We start from the raw sequence: 20,715 nt of genomic DNA on the forward strand, positions 1-20,715 counted from the left end.
TTTGCGTTTTGCCAATATAAATATTTGTGGCTTCGGCATGAGGGAAAACTTTCCATAAGGTTAACCGTACAAAACAATCCGGAAGACACATGAAATTTGCGAAACCAAATATTATTGTGACAGTTGATTACATGTTTATTGGTACCAAAAACGATGAAACATATTACTAATATTCTAAACTACTGGCCAAGTATATAGAAAAGTTCTCATGCTCGAAATTGTCGTCTTCAACGTGGACGGCTAGTCAGAATCGCCAGCTCCTTCAGGTAAGCGGCAAACAGCTTCATCTGAAATACAAACAAATTAAAATATTATTACAGCAACCGCCATTTTGGATATGCTTATTTTCGATCTAAAGTTTGGGTGTTCTATCTCAATTATGGAATATTATATACAACGTTGGTTGGAATATGTTATTTTGTTACCCCATTTTGGAAATTGGGGATATCCAATTTTTCATTTTGAGAATGAGCGCCGTCGTCGGATCGTCCCATTGGCACCAGGACGCAATCTTTGCCCGTGGTATCAGACAGTGTCAACACAACAGGGATACTGCCACCTTCGCGAGTGAAGTCTGGATCCTCGCCGTAAACTGGGATAAAAATAAGTTAGTTTGTTCTTACTCGTACAGAGTAAATATTCTAAATTGTAAATAGACTAATTGTAACAATTTAACAAGAACCCTTGCGAATCGTTTACATTACACTCAATTTATTGGCACCGCAGGCTTGAAATGGGTACCCGTACTAATTCCAGCAGCGCTTGGCTTCGTAGCACGAACACGAATAAAACTGTGCACGCGGATACCAATGTTAGCCGTGCTGTGCTAAATAAATTGAGTGTTGCGTATACAGGGCTTAAATTAATGGTTTATTGCAGGGTCTTTTTCAAGGCACCCTAAACACCAACCCTAACTTCTATACTCCTTACCTCTGCTACATGCATCCAAGTCTACCCCACCCAATCTAAACCCAACTTCCCCCAACTTTAACCCTAATCCCTAAATGTGGGGAAATCTAGAAATAATCTAATCAACGATGCCATATAGCCTCCTCCGAAGGCATCTCTCATGTATTTATATTAGGCATTTATATTTGGCTAGGGCTAGATGCCATAAGTAAAATAATAATTTGATTTCATCCTGTGCAAAGCGAATTCATGATCATTCAAGCACATTGAAGGAAAATAGCAGGAAACGTTAACAATTCCAGGAAATTTTTTCTACATTTCTCAGAAAGTTATTTGCAAGAATTTGCAATCATATATCTAAGTCGCTTTATTTTAAGATGCCCTATCCAGCTGTGGTGCTGGTTTTGTTCTTCTGAATGAAAATAAAAAAAAATAGACTAGTCTAGAGTTGAGCTGTTAGAGAAATAGAATTTCTGATCACAAATGTAAACGTTATGCCTATAATGGATACAAAAGATATGAATTTTAACACGACCAAGGACGTGTACAAGTGCTCATGTAACATGCAAAATTTGTACGAAAATCTCTTAAATCAAATTTTAAATTTGCATGTAACGGTAGTTAACGGTGGAACAACAGAAGAATTATCATACCATCTTTGGTTGCCTTTTTCCCAGCTTCAAAAACAACATTATCAAAATTACCGCGCCAAGGACGAGCAAAACCTTCAGAATGCCTCGCACTAAAATAATATCAGAATCTTTAAGGCTCGTTTAACTTGCGATTTTTGCCGCGATTTTCCTCTTTTGATAAATGTGAATGAGTAATTAGTTACGAATGCTCTGATGTGCAAGAGGTCTTATTTGAACATCAGTAATTAATTAACTCGTTTACATCTACCAAAAGGAGAAAATCGCGCATTAAACCGCAGCAAAAATTGGAAGTGAAAGAAGTCCAGACCTTTAGAAGTCCAGACCGCATTCGGTTTGTGAGTGCATAAAAACACAATTATTTGTTTTTAGAAAAAAAGTAACGATCTCATACATGCAAATATATATAGGTAAACCTTAACCTACGAATGCGTGCCAAAAATAGCAGTACATTACTAGGGACAAAGAATTTCATATTTTTCCCTAGCGCAAATTATGAAATTTGATGCCCCCTCGTGTTGATCACGCGAAATCATGGAGATAATTAGGGAAAAATATGAAATTTGATGCCCGTTGCTGTGCCTTCCCTAGCAACGCGACTCTGGAAATCACAGGAAAGAAGTAGCAGTGTTTAAGTAAAATAGTTTGCCTAATATGGCGTTACATAAGTTTATCATAATGTTTGGATTAACAATCAAAGCTTACTTAAGTATATTTGGACTTCCTCGTTCACAATGCACCTTCTCAAGATGAGCAATTACATAGTCTCCAATCGTTGACGGATCTTGGTCGGGCACAAGACGTATTGAGAACTTTCCGGTCACCTTGTTGAAATAAAAATATATTATTACATTTATGGTCATTTATCGGAGGCATCAGTTATCTAAGACATCTTTTTCAGCTTACCACACTAATAATATTTGGCACAATAATGTAGCAACCATTTAAGTTTGTGTTCGGATATTGGAGTAATTATATGCATAACAAGGCACAACTAAATCACATTTTATATGCTTACTTATTAACCTACGAGCAGTCTACTTCCTTGACTGTGGAGAAGTGTCATTTTGAAGTATGTAATTTTAGAGGACATATAGTCACATATTCGTGTATAAATATTGATGTGATTTGTGTTTAATCGAAGATAATAAATTAGTTGAGGTTAGAGTTAGTTGAAGAGCGAGTGCTTCATTACACAACCAATATTTCGCTGACATTAACGGTAACGTTTCCAATATCCATTTCATTACCTCCCCTGGAATAACGGTTTTATCACCAGGACCAGAAAAGGCACCTTCAAAACCTAATTTGAAAAGCAAGGAAGTGTTACGGTACGGAGTGGGATGTTTACACATAATATTGTGCAAAGATTCGGTTTAGTTAACACTATGGTTATTAGAGAGGTTTAGATCCATTGATAAACCATTTGGGTTAGATAAAATGTCCATTATCAAGAATATAGAAATCAGCAGGGCGGTTGTACGAAGGCTGGATAGCGCTATCCACCGGATAGTGATTTTCTCAACCGTTCTAAACATGCTTGAAAAGCAACAATTAAAATTTCAGCTTTGGAACGAAATTTATTAAAACGAATCGTCAATTTAGGAATACCACTATTCGGTGGATAGCACCATCCAGCCTTCGTACAACCGGCCCCAGCCACCTACACGATGTTTGATTGGTTCCCCAAAACTACCGGGCCAATTAAAATTTTGTGTGAAATCGGGTTTTCCGCGTTTTACGTCATTATTATTAAAAAGGTCTAATCTTGCCAACTACAACAAAATTAATACTATGAAACGTACCATGAATGGATAACGAGGGGTATCTCCATCTTCTCATTAATGTAGTTTTGTCACTGTCAGTTGTCAAACCATGGGCACCAATCTCTTGTTGATAGGTTGCCTGAATGCATACAATAAACCTATCACGTATTGGACAATTTTTTTAGAAAAAGAATCCTGAACATGTATATTCTAACTTAGTTTGAAAGATCATATCAATTTTAGTAATAAAGGTTTATTAAATGTTCATTAATCCATGGTGTGATGGCAGTTTATGCACATGAGCCCGGTGACACGAGAATTTACGAAGCGTGAAATGATTTTGATGTATTGAAATGAAGAAATAACATGATCTTGGTAATCACACAGTCATCCTAACAATAGCATGTGCTTGTTTGCATGGTTTCATAAAGACGTATTTGAATACCTCAAAATCTCACGCTTCGTCATTTCTCGATTGGAATTTTTCTAGAATACTGCATATCCGATTAGCAAGGGTCTATTATTGCTCTACGCAATTAGTAAACATCGTCATTGAATAGGGCGCTTCTCAAAAGAGAATATCAAAGCATTGGATTCGTTATTCTGAATAGTTCGAAACTTGTTTTCGTCTCGTTTGTATTGACAAAGAATGTGAGACAAACCATATCGAAATCTAAACCCTCGTAAAGAGCTTCTTCTTCGGGTGTCAACTCCGCAACAGAATCGTTCACGCCTGGAATGAGGATATTTCCTTTTTCGTCAATCAAGGTTGAAAACAAAGCAATCAGATCGGACATTGCCTCATATCTATAACGGTCAAAACGTAATGTTTACCGTAAATGAGTTAAAAAATAAAAATCCACCTAACTTTAGGACTGCAAACTATCGACCATTGATATTATAAATATTTTTGCAGAAGTGAATATAACAAATCCTACATTTGACGTATTATGCTGTTATATTACACCTCAAATTCAAATTGTCCAATGAGAAAACTAGATTCTGATTCTAGATCATAAAATTTTTCACCGTATCGCTGTTACGTCATCCGTATTCGTTGCAGCGGCAGATTTTTTGATATTCACCGGTGAATATCTATCACTCATATTCACCGGTAATATCAATTCGCGGGAAAACGCGTGGCTGCCACGCGAGCCTCCGTGTATAAGGAAAATGCCGGGAATAGTGTTGTTGTTTGATTGAAATAAAAAATTAACGATTCTAACGAGAAAATTAATCGTATTCTTGACGAAAGACATACAGAAAGCACAAAAAAGTTGACTAATGTTAAAATACGTTTTACAGTGATTTTTTACGGCTTCTTTGGGTATTTTTACTGATTTATATTATAAAATACTTTTCTGCATGAACCTTTGTACTGTATGCTTGGCTATTCTACAAGCTCAGTTAGCTCACAATGTTTTTTCGGTATAATATATAATTTATAGACCCTTCGCTCGGGGGATTCGGCAAAATATAATTATATGAATGATAAATATAACAAAACCGAAATTGGAAAATGGCAAATATAAATATAAATATAAATGGATAGGCTCGAAAAAGACTGGAAACGTTTTTCGACGTGAATACAACAATATATTTCACAACCACAGAATTTTTTTTTTCAAAATCCATACCATGGAAATATACCCATACTGTTTTCATACTATATTCGTAGTATGGAAATGGCATTTAGAATACAATTATAGCATCCATACTATATATTTCCATATGGTTTTGACCAAAATTTCCAGTGAACTTCGCATGTTCAAACGTTCATATATGAAAATGTTGATCTACTTTTGGCTTTTCTACACAGGTTTCGTACAACCGCCCCCATGTTTATTCAGTTTACTATTTTCGTACTATGACACCAGATTATAAAAGTTGACTTACACAGGTCCCCCGTGTGATCCAGAATGTAAATCTTTGTCAGAACAATTCACAGTGACGTGAAAATATATGATACCCCTAAAACGAAGCGCATGAATATCACATGAATAAAGTATACGTGTTTTACAGCAACAAAGCTAGCACAGTATAGATATCCGCACCTTAGTCCATAAGTAAGACATGGTTTCTTTGTACCAAGCCAATAATTGTCTGAGATAGTGATGAAGTCCACGCTCTTAATGAAATATAAAATGCGAGGTTTAGTATCCTAGTCGTATTTTTTTTAATTTAGCCAATAGTTGCAAATACATTCAAATAAACCTTTCTAGCAATCTTCGGAGATTTGATATATTGTCATCCAGGGGCCGGTTGTATCAAGCCTGTTAAGCTTTAACGGTAGTTAAGTTCAAAATAGAAAGCAAGTCCATCGTTTTATTCAAAAAGCAAACTAAATGTTTTTACCTTAATACAAAGATACTGTTTACAACTACATATTCACTACATAACATTCAAGTTGACTCATTCAAAAGAGACTTATCCACCGTTTAAGGTAAACGGTCTTGATACAACCGGCCCCAGGTACATTCATGTCGTACTAAAATCATTGTTCATGCGTAGAGGTCTTTCTTACGGACAAAAAGAAATAACAAGGCAAAGTTTCTTGACCAGTTATACTACCCTTGAGTATTTTAACAAAAATTTACGTTAGTTGCAAAATTAATTATCAATTCGTCTACCAGATGCCTATGCAATAATGGACCTTTTGCAAAATAGACCAACTTACGATTTAGTTAACAAGAAGGAAATAAATTACCACAGCTAAAAAGCGCATACCGAAATTAGTATAATTGCCAAGTTTGGCCGCAAAATGTCAAGTATTACAGAAAATATAGCCACGCAAAGTAGCTAATTTTGTATACTTTTTTACTACGTCCGGAAGCGTTTAACTAATTTAGTTACATACTTCCGGCCGTAGTATAAAAAAAGCATACAAAACTGCCAACTTCGCAAGGCTATATTTTCCATACTTTACAATATTTTGCAGCCAAACTTGGTAATTTTACTAAATTTAGTTTGCACTTTTCGGAAATTTCCTTTTTGCTGCCTAATTCAAAAGTTGGTCTATTATGCAAAAGGTCCATTACCGAAGCGGATTTTTCAAAATGGCAGCGAGTTGCCTTTGTCAAAGACAAAGTGATCACAGATGAAGAATTTCAGTAATTTCAAAATATTTTCTGCACAGAAAACAATTTTCGAGATATTTGATAGTGTGAAGAATGTGCTGTCTGAATAAAAACATAGAACGACAAGATTTTAAAACCAAACCTTAAAAAATCCATCTTTCTCAGATTCAATAAGATTGTCCAAACCTACGCTTCCACTTTCTTCCATGCCTTCGAAAACAAACTAAAAAAATGAGAAAAATACTAAATGGGTAGAAGCCACCGAGAGGATTATAGAGCAGGTTCCAAGGAAGCATAACACGAATAATAAACATGCAGTGCCTTAAAAAAAGCGAAATCACGACTTTGTCTTTGAACTGCTGTAATTCATTTATTTAACGATTTATTTTTTAGAGCAAGAAAGAGGAGTTATTGAGCTTTCTAACTTTATCTTCATGGAAGAACCATTATGGGCAGCCCAATGGCAAATGGTTTTATTTCGAAGTATGGCTTCATGGCTTCAAACGTGCGACAGAGTAAGCGTTCCAGTCTTATTTTAGTTCACTGCATATTTTCGACCATCTTATCGGCGTTCAGCGGCTCGTTTGACATCCAGCTTCTTGTGCTTAACATCAGCTGCGGGTGAGGACTGTTTTCTGGCATAAGACACGTTACATTAACAAAAAGTGTAATAACAGTGCGTTTTAATATGCGCACCCATGTATTTGTGATGCACACCCAGGTATTTTTTGTTTGCACGCCTTATAAGCGTACTTTCCAAGCGTACTCCATCGAAACTTAACGGCACTGCACAAATATTTTGTTTACGCGATCAAAACTAAACGACTGAAAACATATTCTGTAACCTTGATCAAAGCTAAACGACTGCACGCCTATGCTGCGCGATCAAAATTAAACGTCTGAACGCAAATTCTGTGTCTCGATAAAAACTAAACGACAGCGCGCATCTGCTTTCATTTATAAACTTTCTCCGCTTAAAGCACTACAAAAACATGCACTGAGTCTCCTTTAGCTCGAGTAAACGCTTAGCGAGCGCCTTGTTTGTATAATTTTCTGCTTTGTATGCCGTTTTGCAAAGGCATAAACTAACTGTGAAAGGCTATTATACCTTCGCTTTAACTTCAAAAGGTGTTTTTGAGAGTGTAATTTGAATTTTGATAAGACAAATATCACTACACACGATAAAACGTTTAGGGTTTACTGTAATCCCAGAATAAAATAACGTTTGAGTTTTTTTCTTTGTCTCTGAAGATTTTATACTGTTTTCATCGTTTGAAGCTTCAATTTTAAACCATTATTTAATTGCTGCCATACCATAATGCAGCCAAAATTTAACGGCCAATGCTTAAACTAACTTTATGATTGTTTTTGTACTGAATGATGGAAACATTAGTTATTAGCTAATTACAGACTCGATAAAACATAATATTGACTGATTTGAGTTTCCAGTCATTTCATAATATAAGTTTAGGTCAGGTTAGCATGTATAGTATAGAAAATATTATACTATATAATACCTACAGTACATTGCCTGAATTTTAACAGACACGCAAGTCACCCTTTGTAAGTAACAGGAATTAAGTGCATTAGTATGTAAATAATATGCAATTCCATTAAATATTTTTGCATTTTTACTGCGTCATTGGGCAGCCTAAGAAATAACCGAATAATTGTGTACAAAAAGTTGACAGTCGAAACCCACATTTTCCCGACAATGGGAATTGAACAGACATTGTCAATCTTATTGGCGCAAACACGCATCAAAAGCTCATATTAGGTTCATACACGTCCTAGAAACGTGTCAATGTCAATGTCTCCCTAGAAACGTCATCGCGTAACCGTTAAAATTAACGTGAAAACTATTCACATTTAACGGTCTACCTGATTCCGCAGTATAAAATTCAAATTTGCTTCGTGTTGCCTTCAATTAGACAAGTTTGATTTCGATCACTAATATCGTTTTAAATATACCTGATCATTTCTTGTTGTTATAAACTGAAGAAAGGATGCTAAATAACTGCTCTTTCATACCGCATACGGAATAAAATAAATTCCAAATATCCCTCCTAAAGCTCTGTTTATTTCATTTATATTTTTCAACACCCTGCATGTAGAGCACATTATTCCCTTCGTCTCGCCTTCCTCGAGCAACGAGAAACTGAGCATTGGTTTTCCGCATGAATTCAAAAGCATGGGGCCTTTTCCATACACGCAGTAAACGTGAATATTTATATAATAACGTAAAGAATTCAAGCAATTTCATTGGTCGAGAGCCATGATCTATAAGAGGACAGACGCACGGAATGACGTCACAGCAATTTTCTTTTTACCGGTTTAATTTTGGATTTTTTTCAGTTTTATTATAAAAAACAAATAGATTACAATGAACCGTTGTCTGTTCAGTTATAGATACACGGTATGACGCCATATGTGATTAGAACAAAAGAGTGACCACTCGCCCCGGCGGCTCTTGGCCACTTTTTTTGTTCTTATCACATATGACGTCATACCGTGTATTTATAACTGAACAGACAACGGTTCATTGTAATCTATTTGTTAAATAGAAACTGACCTTCAGATTAAGAGGAATTGTTGTGTTAGTATTCTGAAAGGCCTCAATGGTGTTCAACCACCCTAAGACAGGACCCTAAAAATTAAAAAAATATATCAAAAATGCATGAAAATGTTATATTGGCACATGTAATATGACGTTTTACCAATGTAGTCTTACGTCATGGGCGGAAGGGTGACGATGGGGTGGGTGTACAATTCGGTACGATTCGTACGCGTGATTCGGCTTCGCGAATTCTTTGAAAATTTTTTTGAAGGTATTCTTTGAAGGTAATTTTGTAAGCGAGGGAAGGGGATAATTAAGGGCTGAACTAGTTCAACACATGTCAGACGAGAAGAGATTCACAGTACCTTGTCATCAGTGGTTCCACGACCGTACATAGCATCAGCAACAGTTTTCATTTCGAATGGCCAAGTATCCCAGCCATCAGACTACAAAAACCATAAACAATCATTATCGGTGAGTCTCGTACCAGGTGTGAAGTGAAGAAATGAAATGTTAATGACGTCATGAGGCGCCCGACACAAGTTATCATGCATGGAGTCATTTGTCCCGTTCTTCCTACAACTAGTACAAATGTTATTTTGTCGATAATCTGGTTGATTCTTTTACTCAGATCAGCTGGAATATATAAATATACGGTGCCGTTCTACCGAACGTGATTCGATATTAAATATTTTCATAGTTATCAATGGTGTAAAATACGAACTTTTTCTGCCGGTTGAACATCAAGATGACCATATATGCATAGCTACACAAAGAAAATCATATCAGTGATATTAAACAAGACATATGGCCATTCTGGCGTCATGGCAGACAGCATTACAAGTTTATGCCAGAATAAGAATACATCTGCCGTCAAAACTAAACACAATTCAAACGAACTAAACGTTCTCCCCAAAAATGACACTATATTAGGCTAAAGAAATTATCTCAATGTTCTTAAACTTGCTTCTAATTACAGAAAAAGAAACTCAACAAAATTCATTTCGAAACTGTTACTACTCTTTGCTATGTCAGTTGAAGACAAGACTTTTTACTATTTTACATCTCTTACAGGTAGAAAGTTGAAAAAAAAAAATGCACCGTGTGCTCTTAGTATTTCCAGGATTTTTTAATACGTGTGTTTGTGAGCAAAGTTTAGGTCAAACGTCGGATCCGAAAACATTAAAAACACTAGTTAATGCATCAGGTATTTCGGCTTATTATCTATTGTTTTCGATTAATTCGGCGCAAGAGATATTCGATGTTTGATCAAGGACTAATGCACGTTACATTACTCACAGTTTTTTTGTTGGGATCATTGCCAAGTGAAGCGAGTATTACAGGTGGCAGTTTGACTGCTGGTTCAGGAGGATCAGGAGGATAAAGAGGATCGTCACCAAGGTCTCTCAATTCAACTGTCATGTTCAAATCTCGCATCCTCTGAAAAAGAAATGATAAACGATAACAACCGACCGGATACGGGCTTTACAGCCCTCACGGTGCGTGAATCTCGAACGAACCGAATCTGCAAGCATGCATGTTTAGTTTTAATCTCATGCCATTTCAGGAAAACGTTTTCAGAAACTTACTACCTTTGTGGTACAGTTTCTTGTGCAAAAAACGAATATTTTAGTCGCAAAACATATATTGGCCGGTAAGCTTTTTTTGAGCCCCCCCCCAAAAAAAAAAATCAGGCAAAGTTCAGCCGAAAATTCGGGGAAACTGAAAAAGAGTGACATAGCCAGAATTTTTGAAGCCAAATTTTGTAATAAATATCACATATTTGTACTCTATTTGGTCACTTTTGTTACACTTTCTTGAAAATACATCCGGCGCTTTCCTATGGAATCAGTTTTCTTGCCAAAGGTCACTTACATTCTTTCTGGTAATCGTTGTTAAACCAAATAAAATGAAGTTTATTGTTAAAAATTTGGTAAAAGTTGAAATGCGGGCATAATGTATAAATAAAAAATTCGGGCGATTTTTTTAGCCTGTGGTCACGCATGATAATTAAGAGGCTGGATACACGGTACATTTTGAACTTTCGTCTTGAAAGTAACTAAGCCATTGATTGAAGAATTAAGAAGTCCCCGAAGCCTAAATATCCTGAGACTTGCATTGAAGATGATCAGGGCTTGAGCATTGACTACAGCTACGAAATAACAATATGGTAAACAAATCCTACCGATGCAACAAAGTTGACCATCTCAACAACGAAGGGACGATCGTCCTTGCTTGAAGAGACACTCTTAATGGCCACAGCGGTTCCCAAACCATCTATGAAGGTGCCCTGCAAATTTTACATGAATGATTAAAAGAAGCCGCAGTTCAGAAATACTGATTTAATCACGATAATTAATGTATGCTAATATTTAACTAATTCTCACTGTTTTAATGAAAATTTACAATCGGATAGAAAAACGACCATGGATGGGCATGGTTGGTTTATACAGTTACTGTAGACAAGGGCAATCTATTCTATTCATCTTAGAATAACTAGTTACTAACTGAGCGTGAGGTCTATACGGTAAAATATCATGTATATGATATCAAATATCATGAATTTTACCGTATAGACCGAACAGCCGAAGTTAGTAAGTTATTCATTATATGGCATAATTCATGCATATATTGTAATTAATCATATATTGTAATGATTAATTTTTTCATCACATCCGGGCAAACGCAACAGTATACATTTTTTGCCGTCAGTTTTGCTTTGTTTTTCAAGCCACTTCAGTGGTTGCTTGGCGACTGGCTGGCGAAAGACTGAAAGAGCCGGAAAGAATGCTGCAGCGCAATTGTATAAATAAATAAACCAAATACTGCATGCCATATAATAAACCCCTTATTAACTGAATACGTTCGGTCCGTATTGGAAAATATCAGACCTCGGTCTTTTATGTACGGACCTCGCTATCGCTTGGTCCGTACTGTCAAGACCTCGGTCTGATATTTTTCTAGTACGGACCTCAAATTCGGTTAATAGGTGGTATGAATTGCGTATTGCCCGTGGCCGTGCGCAACCGATACAAGAAAATGCGGACCTGTCAGCAGCCAATCACATTGCAGAATTAGCCACAACAAACGCTTGCCATATAAAAAATTGACAATATCATCGCTGATTTATTAGTATCGCATTATTAATCGCAATGGTCATGTACTCATGTTGCAAGGACAAGGATAACAATAATGAATAAAGACGTTATACATATAAAGAATGAATTACGGCTAAAAGATTGATTAAAGACTGCCCATGCAGTTTATATGAAACTTTTGTCCGAGAAAATTTGCCAAAGATTTGCTCGTGCAGGGTGGGCTCAAACTAAATAACTTCAATGGAAACAAGCACTTGAAAGTCCTGGTTTTAGAAGTTTCACTGTCAAATGTCGTTGGCGTTTTTTACATGTGCGTGTACACACGCGGAAAATCATAGAATCCGTGGATGAAACTTTAAGAGGGTCACATGCATAGGATTATATTTTGCAGTTTCTACGACTACGACCTAACGTTTCGTTTGTTCTAGGATTTGACAATTCATTTGTCAATATTTACACATTAATTCCATTTATTTTCTCACGCGCGAAAACAAGTTTCACCTAGCTGGCTATCATATGATAATTTGTGTGATGCGAAAACTCAACTATAAGTCTATATCGATCTTATTCAATGTTAAAGAACTTCAAACCATCTTCTAAACAGAGCAAACAATAGAGAACAAGGATTGACGTAAACGGAAAACCACATACAAGGAAATTTACATTTGCTAAATTGATGACCATCAATCATCATGTATGCATGATTGAATTGCAATAATATGAGATCACATATTAATATTTTCACATGACTTTAAGCTAATTCTGGAATGGACTCCCCTGCTGTTTGTTTACCAGCAAGGGTAAACCATACCTCTCATATTCCATTTATGTTATTATTGCATGGTGATAATTACACCTAAAAGTTTAAGTTTAGAATGATATATTCAATAATTAATACATCTCACCTTTGCTTATTTTGGACACCAATTACTAAAGCATTAACAAAACTCATGAATGACAAACATGATATGGATATGGATAAGCATGTTAACTTGTTAAACAGGTTCAACTAGTTAGTAAGAATGGGATGTATACTTCAAATTTGATTATACATGAACAGCAATTCATATATTTGTTTTGAGGCATAGCAAATGGAAATGGTAATGTTTGTAGTTTACACACATTCACCATGTTTTAAAATATCTGAACATTTGCTTGCATTTAACTACTTTACATGAAGTGCGTGATTTAACATCAAGTAGTCAAATAAAATGAATTACGACAGCTAACATTTGAATTCATAATTAGCAATTATAAACCGCCTTTAAAGTATAATTAGATTGTTACGTTTGAGTTCTATAATATTCTTTACATATTTATAAAATAAAAAAATTGTGCTGCAGTATTTCCATGTTTGTGCACATCAATATTTTGAATTTGAATTACTTTTCAAAAGAACTGTACATGCAGTCACACCCGACACACAATTAACTATCACATCTGCTAACTTTGATGTGCAGAACAGTCTGTTTCTAGGGATATGAACACCCAAATTTTACCTCAACCAAGTGCAACCCATGTTAACAACCTAATACTTATTTGTCTCATATTTCTGAAATGCAAAGCCAGCAAAATTTGGTATAAACTTGTTATTGTATTACATTATTACTTACAATCAAACCAGTTTAAAACCAGTTGGCAACAGGTTTGCCCTTGACTAGCTTCAGAAATGCATAAACATCATGGGGTTATTTCAATTAAATAACTGGGTGGAGGCAAATTCCATGTATTTCTCTGTGTGCACAACTTTAATTACACGGATTTTTAAGGAAAACGGTTCGTTTAATCGGTGCAGTCTTTATATATAGTCTCAAGAGTAGCTTGCTGGGATTAATTTGTTGGTATAAGTGTAATTGTTATACATATGTGATACTAAATCATATTCCTCTACTTAAACACTAGCTAATAGAATTTATATCTGAACTTCAATCAACAAAACCCAATACTTAGCTCGTTACATACCATGTTGGAATCGATATACCTACAAATTATGGAAAAATGTATAATTGTTACAATAACGCCTGGCAATCAAATAATATCCAGTCTCACATGACTGGATTTTGCATGTTAGTATGAACAGACATATAATACTAAACAGAATCAAATTTGGATGAAGTAGAAACGTTGCAACTTTGCACTTACTGGTTTACGGCCGTAAGCGAAATCCCAGACATTTTCAATCGAATGAATTCAAACCGAAGAGTACTGAATAACGAATTCTTTTTCTCCGAAGTGTGCAAGTTTGTCAGCTCACTTTATCCCAGAATACAGATGGCAGAGTTTATAAAGCTAGCGTGTACAGTGTCGAGTGGTCGAGTATCAAATCAACCAATCAGAACAGCCCTCAATAGTTTCCGGAAGTGCATAAACTGATAAACATGATCAAGTAGCCAGCACTGGTGGCCAATGACGAATTACCTGGAAACGAACAAAAGAGCAACGCTCTGTGGACACGAGAATGACGTAGAGAATGACGCAATGACGCATATAGTGTACACACGCACACGCTGATGCCATCGGAGATACACTGACAAACACTGACACATTTGACTTGTATAAGACGGTGAAGTTTGTGACAGCGGGAACGCGTTGCGTTGCAGCGTGTTGGTGAGTTCTTTTAGATCGTTATTGAGGCCAACTTCGGTGTTATTGATTTTATTGCTTTATGCTATGACATCATATTTATGAATGACGTTGTCTGAAACATAAACAAACCACAGTTCCGGTGTCACGGTCTCAGAGCTCCCCCAGTCTGAGTGCTCCCCTTGTAACAAGTGCGCATGTGCAGTGTAGGGGGACAACTGAGCACGTAGCAGAGCGGGCTCAGTTCTCCCCCAGTCTCAACGATCCTCCGAGGACATTTGCGTAAAATATTAAACTTTGGGTACATGGGACGAAAAGCAAAGAAAAAATGCTTTTGACAAGGTAGTCCTGTTAAAATGTGATCTCTGTAAGTGATTTCATGTAACTGTTGGACAATATTCTGTATTGTATGATGGAATCAGCACAAAATGTCGCTAGAATATAGATTTGAATGTCATGATGATGATCGGAATCGGACGGGCTACAAGCGTACATCACATTTATATCATCATAATCATTCATACATTTTAGCTGCAATTTATTCAGTTTGCCATTTTGATTAACAATTACAATGTCATAATATTAGTAAGCACTAGATATAATCTCAATTATGATATAAATACAACCATAAGACCTATTATACTGGTCTCAGTCATCCCCTTTATACACTACCAGTCTATAAGTCATCCCATTTACATTATCGGTCTTAGTCATCGATTTACATCATCAGTCTCAGTTATCCTCTTTACACTATCAGTCTCAGTCATCCCCTTTACACTATCAGTCTCAGTCATCCCCTTTACACTATCAGTCTCAGTCATCCCCTTTACACTATCAGTCTCAGTCATCCCATTTACACTATCAGTCTCAGTCATCCCCTTCAATCATCAGTCTCAGTTATCCCCTTTACACTATCAGTCTCAGTCATCCCCTTTACACTATCAGTCTCAGTCATCCCCTTTACACTATCAGTCTCAGTCATCCCATTTACACTATCAGTCTCAGTCATCCCCTTCAATCATCAGTCTCAGTTATCCCCTTTACACTATCAGTCTCAGTCATCCCCTTCAATCATCAGTCTCAGTTATCCCCTTTACACTATCAGTCTCAGTCATCCCCTTCAATCATCAGTCTCAGTTATCCCCTTTACACTATCAGTCTCAGTCATCTCCTTTACACTATCAGTCTCAGTTATCCCCCTTTACATTATCAGTCTAAGTCATCCCCTTTACACTATCAGTCTCAGTCATCCCATTTACATTATCAGTCTCAGTTATCCCCCTTTACACTATCAGTCTCAGTCATCCCCTTTACATATCAGTCTAAGTCATCCCCTTCAATCATCAGTCTCAGTCATCCCCTTTACACTATCAGTCTCAGTTATCCCCCTTTACACTATCAGTCTCAGTCATCCCCTTCACATCATCAGTCTCAGTTATCCCCCTTTACATTATTAAGGGGGATAACACTCAGATTGGGGAGTACTGCATCTGGTCTGAATGCTCCCCAGTCTGGGGTATCTGCAATTACTATTTTTTCAAATCACTTCAGAACTATATTGCATTTCCATCAATGATCATTAAAATAATTTAATTTTACATCAATTTACTTAAATTTACAAATATATAATATTTACAAATATATGTTATTTACAAATATATAATATTTACAAATATATGTTATTTACAAATATATAATATTTACAAATATATATAATATTCACAAACTTGCACTTTACTAAACTATTTACAGTTCATGCAATGAAAACAGGTATTTTCATGAACAGTTTTTGGGACATTGTCACATGATCGGTGGAACCATCCCAAACATTTTGAACATTCAATCATAAATTGACCTTCTGCATATGGCATCCTGCAATGGCAGAATAGTTCTTCGGACTCTTCAAATCTCTCGTTAAACAAAATGTTTGACCATGTTGATGGAAACAAAGCCAATTCATCACACATGATGCACATGGCTAAGTGTTCTCTCATAACACTTTGATCATAGCTTTGCTCACTTGGATTCTGATCATTGCACAAAGTTACTGCAACTGCAGTAGCAAAAAAAAACCACAATCTGATGTGCCGTCTTGTTTCTGCATTCTCGGCCATTCAATGACCATTTCAGGGAAGGTAGTGCTGAGCAGGGCTGCCAATTTCATTTTGTCATTTGCTGACATTTCTCGATAAAGTGAGTCGTAAACTTTAATTTTGTTCTCTTCACACCCAATGTTGGTGACGGTCACCCAATGTGTTCCTCCTGAATTAAAAATCTGAATAAATCCTTTCAGTCCTTTCTCAACTTTAGGGGATTTGCTTTCAAATGCCAATACTGAGTGAAGTCCTGTTACTGCTGGGAACTGCCTGGATATTAACCATTGTATGTGGTCGATATGTTCATCAGTCAGCCAGTAATTTTGCTGCATTATTGCTAAAGCCAGCTTTCTAGGATTAGCATTTGCAGCACATTGCAAAACGTCGCAATTTCGACCTTTTTTAGATTTGGTGTTGCGAACTTTTTTTGATTTGGTGCTTTTACCATTTGACACTTTGTTGGTCAGCGGCATGTTGTCCTCTTTTGGTGGCATGGGGTTACCAGTTGGTGGAGTGGTGTCATCAGTCAATGGTGTGGTGTTATCGGTTGGTGGTGTGGGGCCATCAGTCAGTGGTGTGGTGTTATCGGTTGGTGGTGTGGGGCCATCAGTCTGTGGTGTGGTGTTATCGGCTGGTGGTGTGGGGCCATCAGTCTGTGGTGTGGTGTTATCGGCTGGTGATGTGGGGCCATCAGTCAATGGTGTGGTGTTATCGGTTGGTGATGTGGGGCCATCAGTCAGTGATGTGGTGTTATCGGCTGGTGGTGTGGGGTCATCAGTCAGTGGTATGGTGTCATCAGCTGGTGGAATGGTGTCATCTGTGTTTATGTCATGAAGTTCACTGGTCATGTAAGGTCGTAGTTGGTCATACGGTACTTTCTTTTTTAAAGGCACAGCACCATCTTTCAAGGAACTTAGCGTTGCTCTTTGAAATTGATCAATTTCTGTTACCCTGTAAACAGTAATATGAATAAGGTTTTGATAAGTGTACATGTATATAATCAACAAAGAAAGTTTTCGGTAAATTTAGGAATGCAACCGTTATTGGAGATATTAAAACAAGTTACAATGACATTTTGTTCACTATTTTTCTTGGCTGTATTTTTGCAGTATTGAAAACTATATTTACCTGTATGGACCCATCCAAGTAGGTTCCATCTTTCCACCTTTTCTTGACACGTTCTTCATTTGCTTTTTAAAGACGGTGTCTCCAACTAATCAAGGGGCATAAAAAAGAAGTACTTTGAAAACGTTAAAAAATCTTTCTCTCCCCTTTGCCTTCCTTTTTTCATATTGCTTTTTTTGTTTTTCCTGAGCAACTTCTACATTGCTAAGAACCTACAACAGAAAAAAAAAATAAAAAAAAATTCTGCCACTTATGATTAAACAAAATTCAATGCATGCATTTGTTTCTAATGTAAACAAATGTGTACATTGAAAATTGTGGTTGAATTCCAGCTTATTGAAAATTGTACCATATACAATACATACTTGCTTTTTTGTGGCTTCTGATGAAGCAATCCTTTCACATACTTGCTTGTCCAGCTGGTCTTCATCTTGATCAGGTGCAGAAGAACTGTCATTAACAACAGTCATCTATAAATACAAACCCATTAAATGACTATACATCCATGTACTTAAGTGACTAATGCCATGTGGAAGCAAAAATAACATCAAACAAAAATAAATTATATGAAATAACAGTAAAATCTTCATTTCAACATTTTGATAATAGAGTCTAATATATTGTTACTATATACCAGATATTTTGCTGACATACTAGCAAATTTTTATCTAGCTACCTAAGAAATGAATTGATAAAAATTTTTTAGAATGCTCGAATTGCAACAACTGTTACACTCATCTAAACTTACATATTCTTGGACATCCTCTTTCATTCCATTCCAACAATAAAAATTTGAAATTTTGTTCAATGTAGCATTGACACCACTATGTCCTCCCATAGCATTGCTATGGTGATGATGCAATATTTCCGAAATTTCTTCCAAGCTAAGGACAACCTTCTTTCGGATCCCAACTTTCCCACCAGTGTAATGTAGCTCATTATCTGAAATGAATTGTAATATAGCCTATTAATCTCTTACAACTATCTATAAAAGCCAGCCATTTTAACTCAAGAGAGAGTCATAAACAATGCAATGTAAACAAAATGAGCAAGTATATTTATAAGCTGAAACTCCAAGTCTATTTTCAATCATTCAACCCAGGCTTAGCCCCCATAAAACATTCACCCATATTCGATATTTTATAATAATCTATCAGGAAAATTGACTGATTAACCCCCTAAGGTTATTGAGCTTGATACTACGCCAGTACGAGCGTGAGTGAATCAGAATGGCGATATCATTTGACTGTTTTAGTTACACTAATAACTCATAACCAATAACTCATAACTTAACTTTAGATTCAATACTACATGAATACTTACTTGTCTCATCCAGAACATAGTTCTTAGCTTGACCACGAACAACACGCTGCTGGTTCTTCGACAAACCAGCTTGATGCTTTCCATGGCGCAGGTAGTGCACAATGCGCTCACATTTCTCGCTTTGCTCAGCGAGACGATCTTTTCTAGTCAACTTTTGAGGTTCAACACTTCTAGGTTCCTCATGTGGCGCCATTTTTTAACATTAAACGCAAAATTGCAAGTGTTTCAAACGACTTTCGATAGAAGTTGTAGCGCAGACGAGCAGCGAAGTAGAAGGGGAGATCTCAGACCGCGAGGAATGTCTGTTACGCAACACCTCTGCCGTGCGCATGCGCATTGTAATAGAGGAATGTTGAGACCGGGGGAGTATTGAGACTGCTACACCCGCAACATCTGATCGAACGCACAATTAGCTCTTACAATAACAGACAAAACTCACAAACTACAAATACTCTGAACAGCAATTTGCATGATCAACAACAACCCAACGTTCATTACCTCAAACTCCCATACATAGGACACTACTCTCAAATCACAGAACAGAAACTTCTCAACATTGCCAAACGATTCTGCAGTGACATAAACCTAAAACTGGTGTTCACTTCTTATAAAATCAAAAATCATTTTCAAATTTAAGGACGCAATCCCCAGTGATCTAAAATCCCTTGTGGTATACAAATATACTTGCCAGGATGTAATTCCTGTTATATTGGTGAAACGACCAGACATCTCGCCACAAGGATCAAAGAACACACCTCCACTGACAAAAACTCACACGTCTATAAACACCTACAAAACCCCAACTGCAATTCTAAATACACCCGGTCCTGCTTTTCTATCCTAGACTTGTTTTACATTATTAATTTCGTTTCAAATTGATTGTTTTAACGGTCTGTAAACATGAATATATGAATGTGTTCACCCCACTTATCGATGCTGGCGACGCCACTGGAAAAAATATTGCCCGAAATGTAGTGTCACCAGCCAAACATGATGTGAGCTTTTGATGATATTTTAGCGTTTTTAAAATATACTTCAATAAAACGACAAACACACAACGAAATTCTTTCAATGCTTCCGCTACAAGCAATTACATTTTCTAAAGTTTCACCATAGGAAGCCCAGACAAATGAGTTGAAGTTAATAAAAATCCGTAAAACACTTGAGATATGTGTTAAAATTAATTAAAGTATGTAATATGCTACAAAACTACTGTTAGAACCATGTATGTAGCGTGCTCCAGAGGCGCTGCCATTTGACTATGCAACTAGTGACGTAACTTACTATATTATTAGGAAGGATGGAAACTCTCGCCTCAATTTTCAACATGTTCACAAATTAAAACACAAATCACTATAGTAAAACGGCACGTCGACTGCTAAATGCCTACCCTAGGTTTAAGTTGAATAATCAAACTATACTTTCATCACAAAAATAATGCTGAATTCAAAAGAAAGCGCTGGAAAAACGTGCACAAACTTTGTAAATTTGCCGAAATTTTCGTGAATTCATGCGGGATGTAAGTACCTAC

At 36.5% G+C, this 20,715-nt stretch overlaps 2 protein-coding genes across 2 annotated transcripts; both read right to left on the reverse strand.

Moving 5' to 3' along the window:
- Positions 1–92: 92 nt before the first annotated feature.
- LOC114517120 (cytosolic non-specific dipeptidase-like) lies at positions 93–14,360 on the reverse strand. The gene is made up of 17 exons (XM_028536769.1): positions 14,200–14,360; positions 14,020–14,038; positions 11,145–11,249; positions 10,259–10,399; positions 9,684–9,725; positions 9,325–9,405; positions 8,975–9,049; positions 6,545–6,625; positions 5,380–5,453; positions 5,222–5,296; positions 3,988–4,132; positions 3,365–3,464; positions 2,810–2,862; positions 2,265–2,383; positions 1,563–1,651; positions 426–592; positions 93–287 (listed from the first exon to the last, which is right to left on the reverse strand). Exons 1-17 carry the CDS (start codon positions 14,229–14,231, stop codon positions 228–230), a joined length of 1,458 nt encoding a protein of 485 aa, XP_028392570.1. The 5' UTR covers positions 14,232–14,360; the 3' UTR covers positions 93–227.
- A 2,398-nt stretch (positions 14,361–16,758) lies between these two features.
- On the reverse strand, positions 16,759–20,275 carry LOC114517122. The gene is made up of 5 exons (XM_028536770.1): positions 19,185–20,275; positions 18,610–18,803; positions 18,227–18,331; positions 17,865–18,073; positions 16,759–17,687 (listed from the first exon to the last, which is right to left on the reverse strand). The coding sequence occupies exons 1-4, from the start codon at positions 19,375–19,377 to the stop codon at positions 17,954–17,956; spliced, it is 612 nt and encodes a 203-aa protein (XP_028392571.1). The 5' UTR covers positions 19,378–20,275; the 3' UTR covers positions 16,759–17,687; positions 17,865–17,953.
- Positions 20,276–20,715: the final 440 nt, after the last annotated feature.

The sequence above is a fragment of the Dendronephthya gigantea genome, unplaced genomic scaffold (genome assembly GCF_004324835.1).
Source record: "Dendronephthya gigantea isolate DGI-Jeju-01 unplaced genomic scaffold, DenGig_1.0 000007F, whole genome shotgun sequence".
Lineage (NCBI taxonomy): Eukaryota > Metazoa > Cnidaria > Anthozoa > Malacalcyonacea > Nephtheidae > Dendronephthya > Dendronephthya gigantea.

What these genes read in the sequence shown, in the direction of transcription:
- LOC114517120 (XM_028536769.1), bottom strand. Translation starts at nt 14,231, where the DNA reads ATGTCTGGGATTTCGCTTACGGCCGTAAACCA. An exon ending in GTGGAACCACTGATGACAAG is followed by an intron (nt 9,050 to 9,324) that starts GTACTGTGAATC and finishes TTTAATTTTTAG; the next exon opens with GGTCCTGTCTTAGGGTGGTT. An exon ending in TGTCTTACTTATGGACTAAG is followed by an intron (nt 5,297 to 5,379) that starts GTGCGGATATCT and finishes GCTTCGTTTTAG; the next exon opens with GGGTATCATATATTTTCACG.
- LOC114517122 (XM_028536770.1), bottom strand. Translation starts at nt 19,377, where the DNA reads ATGGCGCCACATGAGGAACCTAGAAGTGTTGAACCTCAAAAGTTGACT. An exon ending in CTATGTTCTGGATGAGACAA is followed by an intron (nt 18,804 to 19,184) that starts GTAAGTATTCAT and finishes AATTCATTTCAG; the next exon opens with ATAATGAGCTACATTACACT. An exon ending in CAGAAGCCACAAAAAAGCAA is followed by an intron (nt 18,074 to 18,226) that starts GTATGTATTGTA and finishes TTTCTGTTGTAG; the next exon opens with GTTCTTAGCAATGTAGAAGT.